Source organism: Trichosurus vulpecula, chromosome 1 (genome assembly GCF_011100635.1).
Source record: "Trichosurus vulpecula isolate mTriVul1 chromosome 1, mTriVul1.pri, whole genome shotgun sequence".
Taxonomy (NCBI): domain Eukaryota; kingdom Metazoa; phylum Chordata; class Mammalia; order Diprotodontia; family Phalangeridae; genus Trichosurus; species Trichosurus vulpecula.
In genome coordinates, this window is record NC_050573.1 from 522,544,803 (window position 1) to 522,560,177 (window position 15,375).

The window sequence follows — 15,375 nt, forward strand, 5'->3', positions numbered from 1 at the left end:
TGTCCTGGAAGGGCCTCTTCCACAGAAGGGTGGGTGTACAACAGGGGCAGCAGTTAGGAATACGGCACCCTCGCCACAAGGCCTACAAAAGTATCCATCATAACCAGCTGCAATATGATAGATCTACTTTGGGGAAACCTCAATTTACGTCACCAGCCCAGAAGCACTAAGAATGGACAGCTGATGAGCCCTGGGACCACTGTGTTCCGGGTCTCCTTTCAGGGCCCCTGGAGAATGGGGGCAGGGGGCAGTTTCTATACGGAAGACCAGCTAGAGTGGCTTTGAGCACAAGGCTGAGAGAGAGGTGTCCCAGTAGTGCGGGACTAGTGAAGGCAGTACCTCGGCAAATGGAAAATATGACTCTGCAGTACTGCCTTTTAATCTAAACAGAGACCAAACAAAGGAAGCATTAACGCTGAAACCTGAGGCCCAGTCTGTGCGTTCCCTCCACCCCACCCCAGCATCAACTCTTCGGACCTAAGCCATGGCACAGAGAGGGTGGGAGGCCTGTTAAAAATCACCAGGCACCCTTTCCCTGGCCCCTTCTCCACCCTCCCCCCCTCTACTTCCCAGCACTCTGGATCAGGGCAATAAAGCTCCCACCGACCACTAACACACACACACACACACACACACGCCAGTCTTGGCTCACTCGGCACCAGGCGGCTTTCCTTGCACACTTGAGGATGCAATGCCACAGGAAGTCTCAGTTTGATAGCCCTTAGCACTGGTGAGCTTCTCATCCAGTCTCACAGAGGAATTGAGGCCCATCATCCCCCAGCCCATTCTTGTCAGTGTTTCTTCTAAGGTAGCTGCCTCTTCTGCCAAAGACCAGGAGGAAGGCAAAGATATAATACTGAGCCAGCGAATGAAAGACGTGTGAGAGGAGGAAGAGTTTAAAATGGGAAGATCTGATCTCTGCGAGTGCTACTGGTGACCAGGGATGGGGAATGGAATGAATTGGCTATTCAGGAAATACTGTTAAGTGAAGAACACACCCAGGCTGTGGAGGGACAGACAGAAGCACAGCTCTATCCATTAACATGGATTACTGATGTCTCATGACACAAAGAAAATATCCTTTGGGAGTGAGAGTTGAGCAATGGGGGTTGGGATGCCAAGACTGACACTGTTTCCTTCTCCCATCTTCACTCAATTACTTCCAAGCATCAGCATGATGTCCTGTCCAAAGCCCAGCTTTTAAGCAGGCAAAATAATGTTTTGTGGAAGGCAGAGGTAACAAAAACGCTGAGCTTGGTCTCTCAGCAAGAACTGGTTGCTTAGTCCCAGGATGGGTGATACCAACAGTCTACCACCAGGCTAGCTTGGCAGCTGCACTATTAATAGGGCAAAGAGCAGGGAGCATGGCATATTTTAGGACCAGATAGAAGGAAGGTGTACAAAGAGAGGCTGGCACCAAGATCAACCACATTGAATAGAAATTGTCTCCATGCAGAGAATCCCATGGGTGCCACAGTAGGACCCTTGGCTGTACAAGTCATATTCCTCTGAGGCATTTACCCAATCTGCTTATTATTCAGCGTAGATGTACACTTAGGTGCATGTGTTTGACAATGCAGGATAGAGAATCTTAAACTTTAGCTGACACAATTTTTTTTCTTTTTTTGTTTTAATCAAATAGGCCCGTGTATCATCCTGAAAAGAGAAACGGCCTCTTGTGCTTCACCCACCTTTGTTCTCTGAGATGGCTAGAGAGGGAAGTGTAAAAGGAGTGTGGGGGGAGGGGCTGTGTGAGGGCAGCATCTGGGATTTGACGCACCAAGGTCAATGGAGAGGGACCCTCCAATCACTAATGATGCTTATTGCTCCTAGATTCAAGCCACCATGTTCAAAGGGAGAGGGGAAAAAAAAAAGATGGGGATTCAAATGAACGTGGAAGAGAGTGGATCAAGAATCGTCCTTCCATCCAAAGACATAGTCAAGTTAACTTCCTGTCCCCTGACTGGGAGAAGTGCATCACTCCTGGAGGGCCAGGAGGGCTCTAGAGATAGCCACAGATGAATTCCCTTCCTCTTCTCCTTGTGCCCCTCACCCCCACCTCAATCTCATCCACGTCAGCCTCGGCAGTAGAACATGGCACCCAGGACCTTGGCTTACTGCAGGCGGGGAGGTAGGTGTGCACCTGATTCTTGCGGCTCATTGGTGTAAGCCGGTGAGAGAGCCACATCCTACTCCCACTCGGACAAGATGCGGGCTAGGACCTGCTTTGATGAATCCATTCCTGGTGTATCCCCTTGATGACTGGTGGCCTTTATTCCTGAGGGATTGGAAGGAAGAGCACTGTCTCTCCCCCTCTGACTCCTTTCCCTGCCCTTCCCATCTTCTGCCCCTGTTTCCCTTTGCTGCAACAAAGGGAAGGGAGAGCGAGGAGGGCTAGATTTGTCCTCCCTTGCCCTGGTAAAAATCCAGTGGTTGACAAACATTTTGCTTGCAGACCTAAAAAGGGAGGGAGTGATGGTCCTGAAGTAAAGCCCAGGAGGTGATGAAGGATGGAAAGGGAAAAAAACCCAAACCAAAGAACTGCCCCAAATCCTTTCTCCAGGTACCTCCCTGGGTAGGACATTAGGCAGTAAGATTCAGACAGGAACAGTACCTCTCCCTAGTTTCCACGACCCACCATGGGGATGTGGCAGAGAGACGAGAGGGGTAGAGAGGAGGGACACGGGAGAGAACCCCATGGCAGCCACAGTTGGTCCCCACAGAAGAGGAGGGGCAGCTTCCCTATGAGGTTTCGAGCATCCTTAGAAAAATAATTCTGAGTCTGTTCCCTGGCGGGGAAGATGTTTCCTGAGACCATACGGAAGCAAAGGCCGCACTGAACAGTCAGGAACAGAGTGTGCTGGTGAGACAAAGGAAGACAGAGGGAGCTGAAGAAGCGAGCGTCCCAGGCTCTGTCCGGGCTGGGATTAAGGCTGCAAACGTTCCAGGTATTGGGGCAATGGGTTTTCCTTGACATACTTCTGAATGTACCAGCAGGTCAGGTGGGCTTTCAGATCCTCCTCCACTACGAAGTCCAGGGCAGCCTGGGAATCCGAGGGGAGAGAAAAACAAAACAAAATGCAAGAGACATCATCAGCATCCAGAAATATAACTAATTAAATATAATTAAGCATTAATACTTAATATTATTAATAATGGACAAAATATTAATTACAGCGATCATTGGCATTTCATATAGCACTTTAGGGTTGGCAAAGTACTTGGCAAATATTCACTCATTTTACCCTCCGGGCCGGGGCTCCATCCACTGCACCAGCTGGCTGCCTCTATCTGTGTCTCAGCCAATGGCAGAGACAGTTTTGGGCAAGCGGAACCACCACGTTACTCTGTGAGCCTGCCTCAAGGTCAGTAGTGCCTGTGGTTGTCTCAGAGATATTTTGAATCTATCTTACCCCTCACTTAACGCCGTCTTCCCACCCTGACCCCAGGTCTCCCAGCAATGACAAAGTGGGAAGTACCAAAACGTTTAGGGCAGAACTACTGTCGGGAAGAAGTGGGCCAAATATGGGGTTTTTTTTACTTTGATTCTTATTTGCCTTACACCCTGATTTCCCTTCATTGGGACCCCCTTATCCTCTGGAAGGACTCAAGGACCGTAGGGGACAATCTGAGGCGCACCTACCCCTCCTTCCCAAAAGAGGCCCTATTTGCTCTGGACTCTCCAGAATCCTCCTCTTTTTCCTCTCCCACCCCACTGCCGCCACCCTGAGACCCTCCTTTCCTCCCTGGTGACTCTCTCCTCAGCACCGCCACTTTAGGAAGGATACCAGCCATTCTCTACCTTACTTATGTCTAGCTTCTTCCCAGAATCCCCAGGGGCCCTTCACAGGCACCATTCCTCACCGCCCTCCCACTTCTTTATGAGTTATCTCACCACATCCTCCGTCTCTCCCCACCTCCCCCCACTAGAACCTAAGCTCCTTCAGAGCAGGGCTTTCACACTTGCTTGTATTTGAATCCCAATTCCTTAGTACAGTTCCTGGCACACCATAAGCACCTAACAAATGTTCTAACTTTAACAACAAGAGAAGGGGGTTGTTGGGTGGTCTGGTCCACCATCTGGAGACCCAGTGGACACTCAGGCTTGATCCTAATAGGCTCATCGATTTAAAGCTAGGCAGAGTATCCCACAACACCCTCCTTTTTCAGATGAGAAAACTCAGATTCAGAGCCAGGGTCACACAGGCAGTAAAGAGCGCTATGGTAGGGATCCCTGCTGCAGCAGAAATAACTGTTCTATGCTAAGAGGAAACCAGACTCTAAGTCATCGTAAGGACTGGTGTGGGTCTCAGAAAACATGTAAGTAAACACACCTTCCTCTTCCTGACTGAGAGGTGGGGGAATATGGGACTAGAACACGGCATACATTCATCAAACGCAGCCACGGAGTCAGCTGCTTGGTTTTTGTTATTAGGGAACCTTCCTCGACAGGGGTGGTGGGTCAGAGCTTTATCTGGAAAATGGCTATATTTTAAAAAACAGTAAGTTGTTTTAACTTGTCTGAAGGTCTGCAAAGCCCTTCACAAATGTGATCCTCTCAACAACTTTGGGAGGGAGGTGCCGTTATCATCCCTGTTTAACACATGAGGAAGCTAGTATGAGTCTGAGGACACGTTTGAACTCAGGGCTTCCTGACTCCAGGCCCAGCACTCTAACCACCGTGCCACCGTGAGCTGGTCTGGCCTGGACACCTAAGCCTCAAGGACAAGCCACAGCCCAGTATGGAAAACAATCAGGGTATATCTGAATGGCACAATTTATTGCCGAGTAATGTATACTGAAATATTAGGAACAAGCAAACTATTATATATAATCAAACCTCAATGAAACTTAGCTAACCAGAACTTATAACTTACTGGAATATGTGTGTGTGTGTGTGTGTGTGTGTGTGAAAGAAAGAGAGACTGAGAGAGAGAGAGAGAGGCCAAGTGGGGGAGGGAGAAGAGAAACAATAACCAGGGCTTGCACATGGTGCCTAATAAATGCTCGATGAATTGAATGCGATTTACAAAACTGTTTACTATTTTCAACACGTATATACTTATATACAAAAAAAAATACATTTTGTTTGTGATGCTCTCCATAATAATGGCCCTAAGGCAACCCAAGATCCCACCCCATCCCCCCATTAAAAAAATTCAATGGTATTCCACATACTCTAATTACTAAGGCAGGAAAGCATGGTGGTACAGTTTAGAAACAAACAAAAGATGTTCTAGTTAAATCTCCCTTAGCTAAAATTTAAATTCATCTCACCCTCCCCCCCCCCCCCCCGCCACCCTCCTCCCCAAATCCTAATCATTCTAGGTAAGTAAGCTATCACTGTTTTTAAGTTCTAGCTGAAATGTCCATGAATTCCTCTGAGGCGAAGGTGACCTTCTTTCCAGATGCTAGAAATCCCTTTCCACTTTATACCCTACCCCCCTCCAAAGTGGTTGCTGTTCTCTCCACCCCATCCCCTCCACCCCCACTTCTCTTTAAGACCAACTGAACTTTGAGTTACTCTTATTCAACTCTGGCCCAGCAAATACTCCTGTTTTCAGGGAGTGGGGGGAACAAGAGAGAATGGAGGGAAAACAAAAATATGAAATGGGACACTGTGGCCTGTTGCCAGTATAAGGCAGAGTCTAATCTTACAGACAAAAGGCATAGTATATTCAAAGAAAGAAGTTAAAAATTCAATGCACATGCATGTACTTTGTAAGCTGTAAACTGGTGTTTATATAGAATAGATGCTTTAGGGCATAAATTAGAGGGAATGAAAAGGAAGTCTAAGAATAAGATGAAGAAAGAAAAGTATAATCTTGGGCCCAGAGAACGGAAAAAGCTTGTTCTCCTCTCGGTTAAGAGGTGGAGGGCAGCAGGTGCAGAATACCACATACCCTGTTGGAGGGGGTTATTTTGCTGGTTGCTTGTCATAACAGTTTTTCTTTATTATAAGGAAGAGTCCATTGGATGAGAAAACAAATTGGGAAATGACTGTGGCTTAAGAAAAATGGTGTAAACAGTGACAGCCATAGTGTGTGATGACTGACTGATAGACTTAGCTCTTCTCAGCAATGCAAAGACAGAAACAACTCCAAAAGACTCATGATGGAAAATGCCATCCACATCTGGAAGAAGGAACATGGAATCTGAATGCAGACCGAAGCAGACTATTTTCTTTTTTTGTTTTGTTTTACGTTTTTCTTTCTCGTGGTTCATTCCCTTGGTTATAATTCTTTTATACAACATGACTAATGTGAAAATGTTTAATGTATATGTAGGGCCTATATTGGACCGCACGCCATCTTGGGAAGAGAGAGGGGAAGAAAATAGAAAACTTATGGAAATGAATGTTGAAAACTAAAAATAAATAAACTTATTTGAAAAAAGAAACTAAAAAAAGAAAGGAAAATGGTATAAAAAAGCTTTAAAAGGAGAAAGGGGAGGTCAATGGATTGGACTGAGGTTTCCATTTACATCGAGTATGAAGTCAAGGGGGTCAACGACTGACTGGCAGCAGATGTATGGGCACAGGACGGCTGAAAAGGAACAAGAGGAGTGTAGCCGAAGACCTTGTCCATCTGATACCGGCTATTTCACTCCATCTGGTTGCTTCATGGCTCATACTTTATAAAAGAACTGAGCATCATACTCCATGTTTCCATCTCATCCAGACAAACACATCTTCAGCATCATGTGCAGCCATCTGTATTCTCATGGGATACATGCAGTCTGTAACTTGGATGGTCCATCTTTCACTCAATTATCCTGGTTAAGTAACCAAACCAGCATCTCTTTGCAATATAAACTGTCTCCAATGCAACTGCCACAGAGAACTTTCTGTTCTCTTCACTCATGACCAGAATACAGAAAGATTCTGCTAGGTTCTTTCAACCCTGCACTTGGGATCAAAGGACCAGATTTTAAGCTGGAAGGGACATTAGAAGCCACCGAACCCAACTCCCTCATTTTACAGGAGGCTAAGAAAGGTTAAGCAACTTGCCTGGCATCACACAGCTATTGTACATGGCAGGATTTGTACTCAGGTCTTCCTGACTCCTAACCCAAGTCTCTGATCATTGAGCCACCTTATCGCCTCAGTGATCATATACTTCTGCTCTTTGTTCTTTGGAGACCGACACATATGCATAGTTATCCCTTCCACTTTGAGGGGGATTAGGTCTTTACAGCTGTTATACCTGCTCCCCTACATCTCTGGGGGCCTGGGGAGAGGACCTGTGTAAAGAGTCCACTTTCTTTTCAATTACTCCCCCCCCCCCCGAACTCACTTCAATAGAATTTCCTTTAGCAGCTCCAGACAAAGGCAGCAGCAATTTCATTACCGAGAGTGACCTTTCTTCCTTCTCTCTTCTCCCAGCGTCTTAGTTCACCAGCTTCCTATTCCTGCATCTCCCCTTTCTAGGGGCTGGCTGCCAATCAATTAATCTTAACTAATCAATTCATCTTGCATTTATCAAGTGCCCACCATGTGTCAGGCTCTAGGGACACAAAGACAAAACCTCTGCCTTTCAGGAGCAAACACTCTTACCGGGAGAGACAACACGTATGTGTGAGCACGCATATATGTACAAATTTAAAAACAGACACAAGGTGATTTTGTGGGAAAGGCTGTAGCAGCCGGGGGAGGTGAGAGGGGAAAATCAGGAAAGGGTTTGTGGAGAAGGCGGTGCCCGAGCTAAGCTTTGAAGGAAATTGTTATCACCATTATCACACATGCAAAGGAACCCATCTATCCAAGTCAACAGGAAAAAAACAAACCCAGAAATCAGAGAAAGAACACATTAGAGATTATATATCAGACAAGTCAGGGGGAAGGAGCTCCCTCACTGGGAGTGAAGGAAATTAAAGATTCTAGGAGATAGATGTGAACAGCGGGTACATTCCAGGTATTGGGAACAGCTAGTGTAATGGTCTGGAAGTAGGAGATTGGAGTGTCTCCTATGAGGAACAGGAAGAAAGTTGTTTTGGACAGAGCATGGTATTCAGGCAGCTAGGTGGAGCAATGGATAGAGCCTGGCCTGAAGTTAGCAAGACTCAACTACCTGAGTTCAAATCTGGTCCCAAACACTTACTAGCTGTATGACCCTGGACAAGTCACTGAACCCTGTTTGCCTCAGTTTCCTCATCTGTAAAATGAGCTGGAGAAGGAAATGGCAAAACCATTCCAGTCTCTTTGTTAAGAAAACCCCAAATGGGGCCACAAAGAGATGACCAAAATGACTTAACCACAAACACAATATGCAGGAAGAATTATACGAAATAAGCAAGAAAGCTACGTTGAAGCCATGTTGTGAAATGGAGACAAAGTATCGACATTACGCTGTCATCACTGCTGAAGGGACTACTCACAATGGAGAGGAAGGGAGGCACTCACCATGAGACTGTCAGTTCTTAAACATAATTACAGAAGGCCACCCGATAAAACTGGACAGCAGTCCTGCTGGTTCCAGAAAGGCCCTGAACCACTAAGGACTCCATCGGCTGAGAGCTCCCCAGCAGGAGCTTTTCCTAGAGGGCTAGGTTAGGCAGTATTGGCTTTGTTTTTATTTAAACAACACTGAGCTTTTTTTCTTTTTTTAGGAGGGGGAAGGCAGGGGTTAAGTGACTTGCCCAAGGTCACACAGCTAGTAAGTACGTCAAGTGTCTGAGGCTGGATTTGAACTCAAGTCCTCCTGACTCCAGGGCCAGTACTCTACTCGCTGTGCCACCTAGCTGCCTCCCAGTATTGGCTTTTAAGATGCTACCAACTACCCACAAAGAAACCTCCTGGATGAGGCATTCATTGCGGATCTCCATGCTATTTTTGTCATCAAGAACACCCCCAGCTCCCAGATCAATGTCTCCAGGGTAGCCAGAGATATTCAGAGGAGCTGGGATCCCCCTGCCCAATTCCCTTCCAGATGATGACCTGATATGGTTCTGCTAAGAGTTTTATTTCAGGGTTATGGATTGCTTCAGTAACGTCAACAGATGCTGGATTGACCCCACTGTGGGAGGATGCTTTTGGCACTTGCCATTCCTTTGTAAAAAGCCTCTTAACAGTCTATAAATGCAAAGAATACCAAGTTCTCCATGAGCTGGCTGAAAAGTCACCACAAGGGCTCTCCTGCTGACAGCTGGGAGAGTCCTTGTAAACCCCTCTCAGAAGGGGAGAGGATGAGTCCAGTCATCCGGGGGAAATTCTGACATTGTGCATTGGCTAGGAAGGAGAAAGAGAGAGAGTGAGAGTGCAAGAGGAGGGGAGAGAGGGAGAGGGGGAGGGAGGGAGAGAGAAAGAGAGAAGGGGAGAGAGAAAGGGAGAGAGAGAGAGAAGGGGAGAGAGAAGGGGGGAGAGAGGGAGACAGAGGGAGAGACAGAGGGAGAGACAAAGGCCTGAGTGTGAAGTGACTGAATAAATGTGCCCCAGGACCCTGAAAAGGGGCCAGAGAACCGGTAATGGCTGCAGTCAGGAGGGGAGAGAAAGAGAAAAGTGGTTGGGAATGATAAAGAAGATGGTTTCCCAGGTTCCTATTCTTTGATAACACTGCCAGATATGATGCCACACCCCTCGAGGGGAGGAGATGGGGAGGGCAGAGCAAAGAGGGGGTAGCTAGGTGGCACGGCAGACAAGCGCGCAGGCCCTGCGATCAAGAGGACCCGAATACAAATCTAGCCTCAGCTACTTGCTTAGCTGTGTGACCTTGGGCAAGTCACCTAACCCTGTCTCAGTTTCCTCATTAGCAACGCCATCCGGAGAAAGAAATGGCAAATATCTTTGCCAAGAAAACCCCAAATGGGGTCACAAGGGGTCAGACAGGACTGAAATAACTGAACAACAGAACGCAGACCTTTCATTTCCACAGTGCACTGTGACTAAGGGTCCTGGAGGCTTTACCGCCACAGACTCATTCGAACTAATGGCAGATGGAGGCAGGAGAGAAATGGATGCATCCTCCATCTGCCCTCTCTTGGAGTCAGGAGAGCAGGGCCTCAATCCTTCCTAAGCCTGTGCGATGCCTCTGGGACATCTAGCTGTAAATGTTCAGTAAACAGTTGTGGTCCAAATCTCAGGGATTGTAACTATCAGTCTCTGGAGAAGGCAATTGAGAAGCTAGGAAGAAAAGGAAGGCTTTAAAGCAAAGGAGTCTTAGTCCTTAGTCCCCAGTCACAGAATTTAAATCCCTTCCACCATCCAGTTTCCTAGGACCACGGTGAGTCAGTAAAGTAGGACTCTAGTAACCAGGAAGTAATCACTCACTCATTCAACAAGAATTAACAGCCTGCTTTGTCAGACACTGAGAATACAGGGACAATTAAAAAAAAAAAAAGAAACAGTTCTTGCCTTCAAGGAGTGTACATTCTATTAGAAGAAAACAACAGAGAGGAAGATTAGTGAAAACAAAGTAACTTGGGGGATTGATTGAGGGTGATCCCAAAAGGCGGTACTAGAGTGCGGGAGGAGGCGGTATGAGGGTGGAAGTCTGAGGGACATGAGGGATTGGAAGAGGAGGTGAATAGGCAGGGAGGACATTCAGGGGAGGAGGGCCAGGCCACGTGGTCTGCGGCCCAGACTGGCTTCCTGCCCCCCCCCCCCCCATCTCTTCCCTCTGGAACCCCTGGTTCACCAGATCCCCATCCTGCCTGCACCAGGAAAGCCCTAGCAGCTCCCTCATCCCTGCATGATCAAATCAGCTCCTCCGATGTTTAAAACCCTCCCAAATCGGGCTCCAGCCAATCTTCTAGGCTTCTTATGCATCATTGTACTCCTCATCCCCAACTCTTAACCTGCCAAGCTGGTCTACTTTCTGTTTCTACTCTGAGTTCCAATCTGGCTTCAATCAATCTGCCAACATCTGTTAAGCACCTACTGCATGCCAGGTACTGTGCTAAACACCGGTGACGCAAACAGAGGCAAAAGACAGCCTCTACTAGCTGTGTGACCCTGGGCGAGTCACTGGACCTCTTTGCTGGCTTCAATCTTCTCATCTGCAAAATGTCACTGATAACAGCACCTGCTTCCTAGGTTCCTAGGTGAGGAACAGATGAGGTAATGCTTGTACAAGTGCTCTCTGCATGCCTTAAAGCACTGCAGCTGTTGTTACAGGGTGTCCCAAAAGTCTTAGTGCGGCTAAGGAGCCGGTTGGGGCAGCTCAGGACCTGGAGTCGGTTTGACCCAAGTTCAAATCCAGCCTCAGACACGGACAGGCCTCCTGCTAGCTGCATGCCCAGGCAAGTCACTTAACCTCTGCCTGCCTCGGTTTCTCCAACTGTAAATTGCAGATAACAATAGGACCTGGCAGGGTTGTTGTGAGGGTCAAGCAAGATGATATGAGTGCAGTTTTAAGCTTTCACGGTTTAACACCGCACTAAGACTTGAGGGGCAGGGAGGGCTGGATATGGAAAGCTGGACGGGATCGTCTAGTCCAATCCCTTCATGTTACAGATGAGGGAAACTGAGACCCAAGGAGGTGCAGTGATTTTTACCAAGATGGCACAGGTGGTGAGGGATGGCGGGGCTGGATTCGAACTCGGCAACCATAACTGACACATTCTACATTCAAATTTGAGCTCCAGGGAGGATCCCCACTTCACCCACGACAAAACTGAGGTCAAGAGCAGTTATGTGACTCGCCAAAGTGTCAGAGTCAGGACTCGAACCGAGGTCTTCCTGACTCCAGTCACCATGGCTCTCCAAGGAGTAACTCACCTCGAAAGATTCAGTAAAAATTCTTTATAGGCTAAAGAAAAGTTGAATCCTCTTCCTCTAAAGAGAGGAGAGCCATCAGGCGTATGTTTCTGTCTCCTCTCGAGGCAGGAGTTAAAGGGCCGAACCTGTGATGTCTTCTAGCACAGCTACAGTAGTGAAGCAAATCAACCCAGATCTGGGGGCCCATTCCCACCAGGAGGAGAAAGAAAGAAAGAGGTGACAGTTCCAGGCACCACGAGTCAGCCGGTCGGTCGGTCAGCCAACAAACATGTATTAAACACCTACTATGTGTCAGGCACTATGCTAAGCACGCCCCAAGCACATAGTGCTTTTCGGTTGAAAGCACTTTCTTCAAAGCAGCCCTGTGAGGTGGGTTATCTCCTTTTTAATAATAGTCAGCATCTCCCTCATGCTTTAAAGTTTGCATTATCTCATGAGGCTCAATTAAGTGACTTATCCACAGCCACACAATTCGGTTTGTCATGGAGTCAGCTTTCAAACCCAGGTCTTATGACTTAAAATCCAGTGTCCTTTCCATACACACCATGTCTCAGGCATTTGATGGAGGAAGATGACAAATAGCCCCATGAACACAAGATTACACACAAGGCCTCTCTGGTAGTTCCTAGGATGAGGTCAGTTTAGCTCATACATATTCTCAGCCAGTGAGCCAGGCTGTGTCACCCAAGTTAATCAATGCCTGATCCTCTCCACCCCTGCCCACCTGTACTTACGAGAGTCCAGTGCAATTCTGTCTCTGAGTGTGACGTCTGAAACGGAAAACTCTGACCCCTTACCCCACAAATTAGAGTTGATGCTTCATTCATTTCACCTACATTTAGAGAGGATAACCGCTACCCTGCCTAGCCATCTTCTCAACAGCGTCTCCAGCTGCATGCATGGCCGCTTCAGATGAGAGACCATGCCCTGAAGGTTTTCAGCCTTTCATCTCTGAAACTTCCTCAATGGCGACTGCCTTCCGTGGCCCACTGTCTCAGGCTGGCTCTCAAACATGCTTCACTTTTCACTCTGATCTTTGACAATCTCACCAAACACCTTGCCTTCAAGCACCCTTCTTCCCGCCATGATCAAATGAATCCTACCATTGTTCCTGGAAGGGATGTGCCAAAATCTACTCCGCTAGGACCAGTGCCCCCCTCACCCTGTCCCTAGTAACTTTCCAAAAGTGACTCTCCCTGGACACCCACTTTCCTATGGGTGTTTTTTCCTCCTATTAGACTGTAGGTTCCTTGAGACAGGAATGATCTTTTTAAAAAAATTTGTATCCCCAGGATTTTGCAAATGTTTTTTGACTGACTGCTTGGTAGAGAGTAAATGTTTAATAAATGCATTTTCATCCATCCATCCATCCCCTTCTAACTTGGGAGAGAAAAGGGAGAATAAAAAATTATTTAGAAAGAAAAAGATATGGCCCTTCTCAGCAATGCAAGGTTCTAAGACAACTGCAAAGGCTCATGATGGAAAATGCCATCCACATCCAGAGAAAGAAGTACAGAGTCTGAATGCAGATCGAAGCAAACTATTTGCTCTCTCTCTTTTTTGTTTCTTCGTCCTAATAGTTCATTCCATTGGTTATAATTCTTCTTTGTAACATGACTAATGTGAAAATATATTTAATTTGAATGTGTATGTAGAGGCTATATCTGATTGCATGCCATTTTGGGGAGCAGGGGAGGGGGGAGGAGAGAGGAGGGGAAAAATTTGGTACTTAAAAGCTTGTGGAATTGAATGTTATAAACCAAAAATAAATAAATTAATTTAAAAGAAAAGGACGGGGGAGGGAGAAAGAGCTGCTCAAGAAAGAATGTAGAATGATTGACAAATATCTCACCTAAAGGGAGGTAAGAAAACAGTAGAGAAAGCAGAAGGATCTGGGGAAGAGACGTCAAAGGTTTCATTCATCCCCGCCCCTCCTTAGCAACTCCCAGACAGAAGGGAACACACCATCTAGGCTCTGGTTAGCACCACCACTGTACCATTCCACCTACCCCAAACAGAGTCAGGGTTAGGGCTAACCTCTAAGAGTTATGCCTCTAAGAATTCACTCAGGAGACTGACTTCCCTCTAATTTCTCATGGAGTCTGGGCTTCTAAGGTAGGACTCAAGCTTTGTTTTGGATTACAGATGGCAACAGGCTGACTAATCACTGTGAAAAGTGCTATTTCTCTAATGTGCAGTTCTGTTACGTGCCAAATGCTTCCCCCAGAATGGGGCACTGATGCCCTCAAGGTGGGCAGGTTGGCTCTCCCCTGGATGGGTTGGTTTGGGCCGCTGCCTTTGTTAACTGCTTTGCTCTTTATGCAAAACTCAAAGGCCTGCAGGCAGAACTACAGCATCCACAGCTCTGCTGCCTGAGTCAGAGGGACTTTTGGGCAAGGTTCTGGCTTCATTTGTTGTCACCCATAACCAGTCAAAGAAATCCCATTAGCTACATGAACCCTAAGGCCTAATGAGCTGGGCTGCCTCGGACTGATTTTCCCAGCTAAACCCTTCACGGGGCAACTAGGTGGCGAAGTGGATACAGCACCACCCCTGTAGTGAGGAGGACCTGAGTTCAAATCCAGCCTCAGACACTTACTAGCTGTGTGACCCTGGGCAAGTCACTTAATCCCGATGGCCTCCAAAAAAATAAAAATAAACCCTTCAGGTCATGATATTTGATTCCAAGACCAATTAAGGCAATTTATCACTCACAACTTCAAGAAGGTCCTGGGGACCAGTAACTGCTCCTCTTCGGTGCCTCTCAGTACCCCAGCACTAGTGCAGCAAATGCCCTGGGGCTCTGACATTTTTTGTAAGGACTTTTTTTTTAAATAATTAAATTTTATTTTATTGTCTTTCTCTTAAGTACTTTTAGACATGGGATCATTGAAGCTTTAGGACCCTAAATTGCTCAACTGTCCATAATGCTTCACCTTGGACAGCGGCTCAGGTCTGAATGGCAGCAGACAATCAATCAACCAACCAACCAACCAACCAACAAGCATTCATGGAGCCTCTACTCTGGCTCAGGCACTGTGTGCCATGTGCTGAGAATACAAAGTGAAAAATACAATCGTCCTTCACCTCTAAGAACTTACAATCTAACTTAACCTCTTTTCCACCTTGATCCTTACCTACAAGGACTTCCCAATCTAGTCCAAAAAGGAATGGAAGAAACCACATAGAAACTATCATAGTTATTCTAAAATACCCTCCCAGCAGTAGCATAAAATTAGTGTCCACACTCATAAATTATTTCTGATTAAGGATTTTAAAAGTGGCCATTTCAGTCTGAACATTAGCCTTTGCAAAATACAAAACGATGAATTCTTTTTAAAATCACTGTTTTATATCCCAAGAATCTGGATCCTGAAAACAGATGAGAAAAATGCATCTTCCTTCCTTTCTTTTTTGCAGAGATGGGGGACCATGGGTATGGAACAGTATAGACAGATAGATCTACATATATCTATCTCTCTATCTACTATCAAACTCAGTTGATATGTTGGTTGGTTTTGTTGAACTACTTTGCTTCCTCCTCCTCCTCCTCCTCCTTTTTGAAACAAAATATATAATTTTAGTCACTATTTTGTTAAATAAAAATTAAGAGTACACCTGGGCCAGAAAAAAAAAAACCAGAGAAACAGGTTCTGAATAAC

General features: G+C 46.5%; 1 protein-coding gene across 1 annotated transcript in view; it reads right to left on the minus strand.

Annotated features, from left to right (window-relative positions):
• Positions 1 to 602: 602 nt before the first annotated feature.
• NATD1 (N-acetyltransferase domain containing 1) overlaps positions 603 to 15,375 on the minus strand; it is a 54,412-nt gene continuing 39,639 nt past the window's right edge. Inside the window, exon 3 of the mRNA XM_036751289.1 lies at positions 603 to 3,044. Within this exon, the coding sequence (XP_036607184.1) occupies positions 2,928 to 3,044 (117 nt within the window). The 3' untranslated portion in view covers positions 603 to 2,927. The remainder of the gene's footprint in view (positions 3,045 to 15,375) is intronic.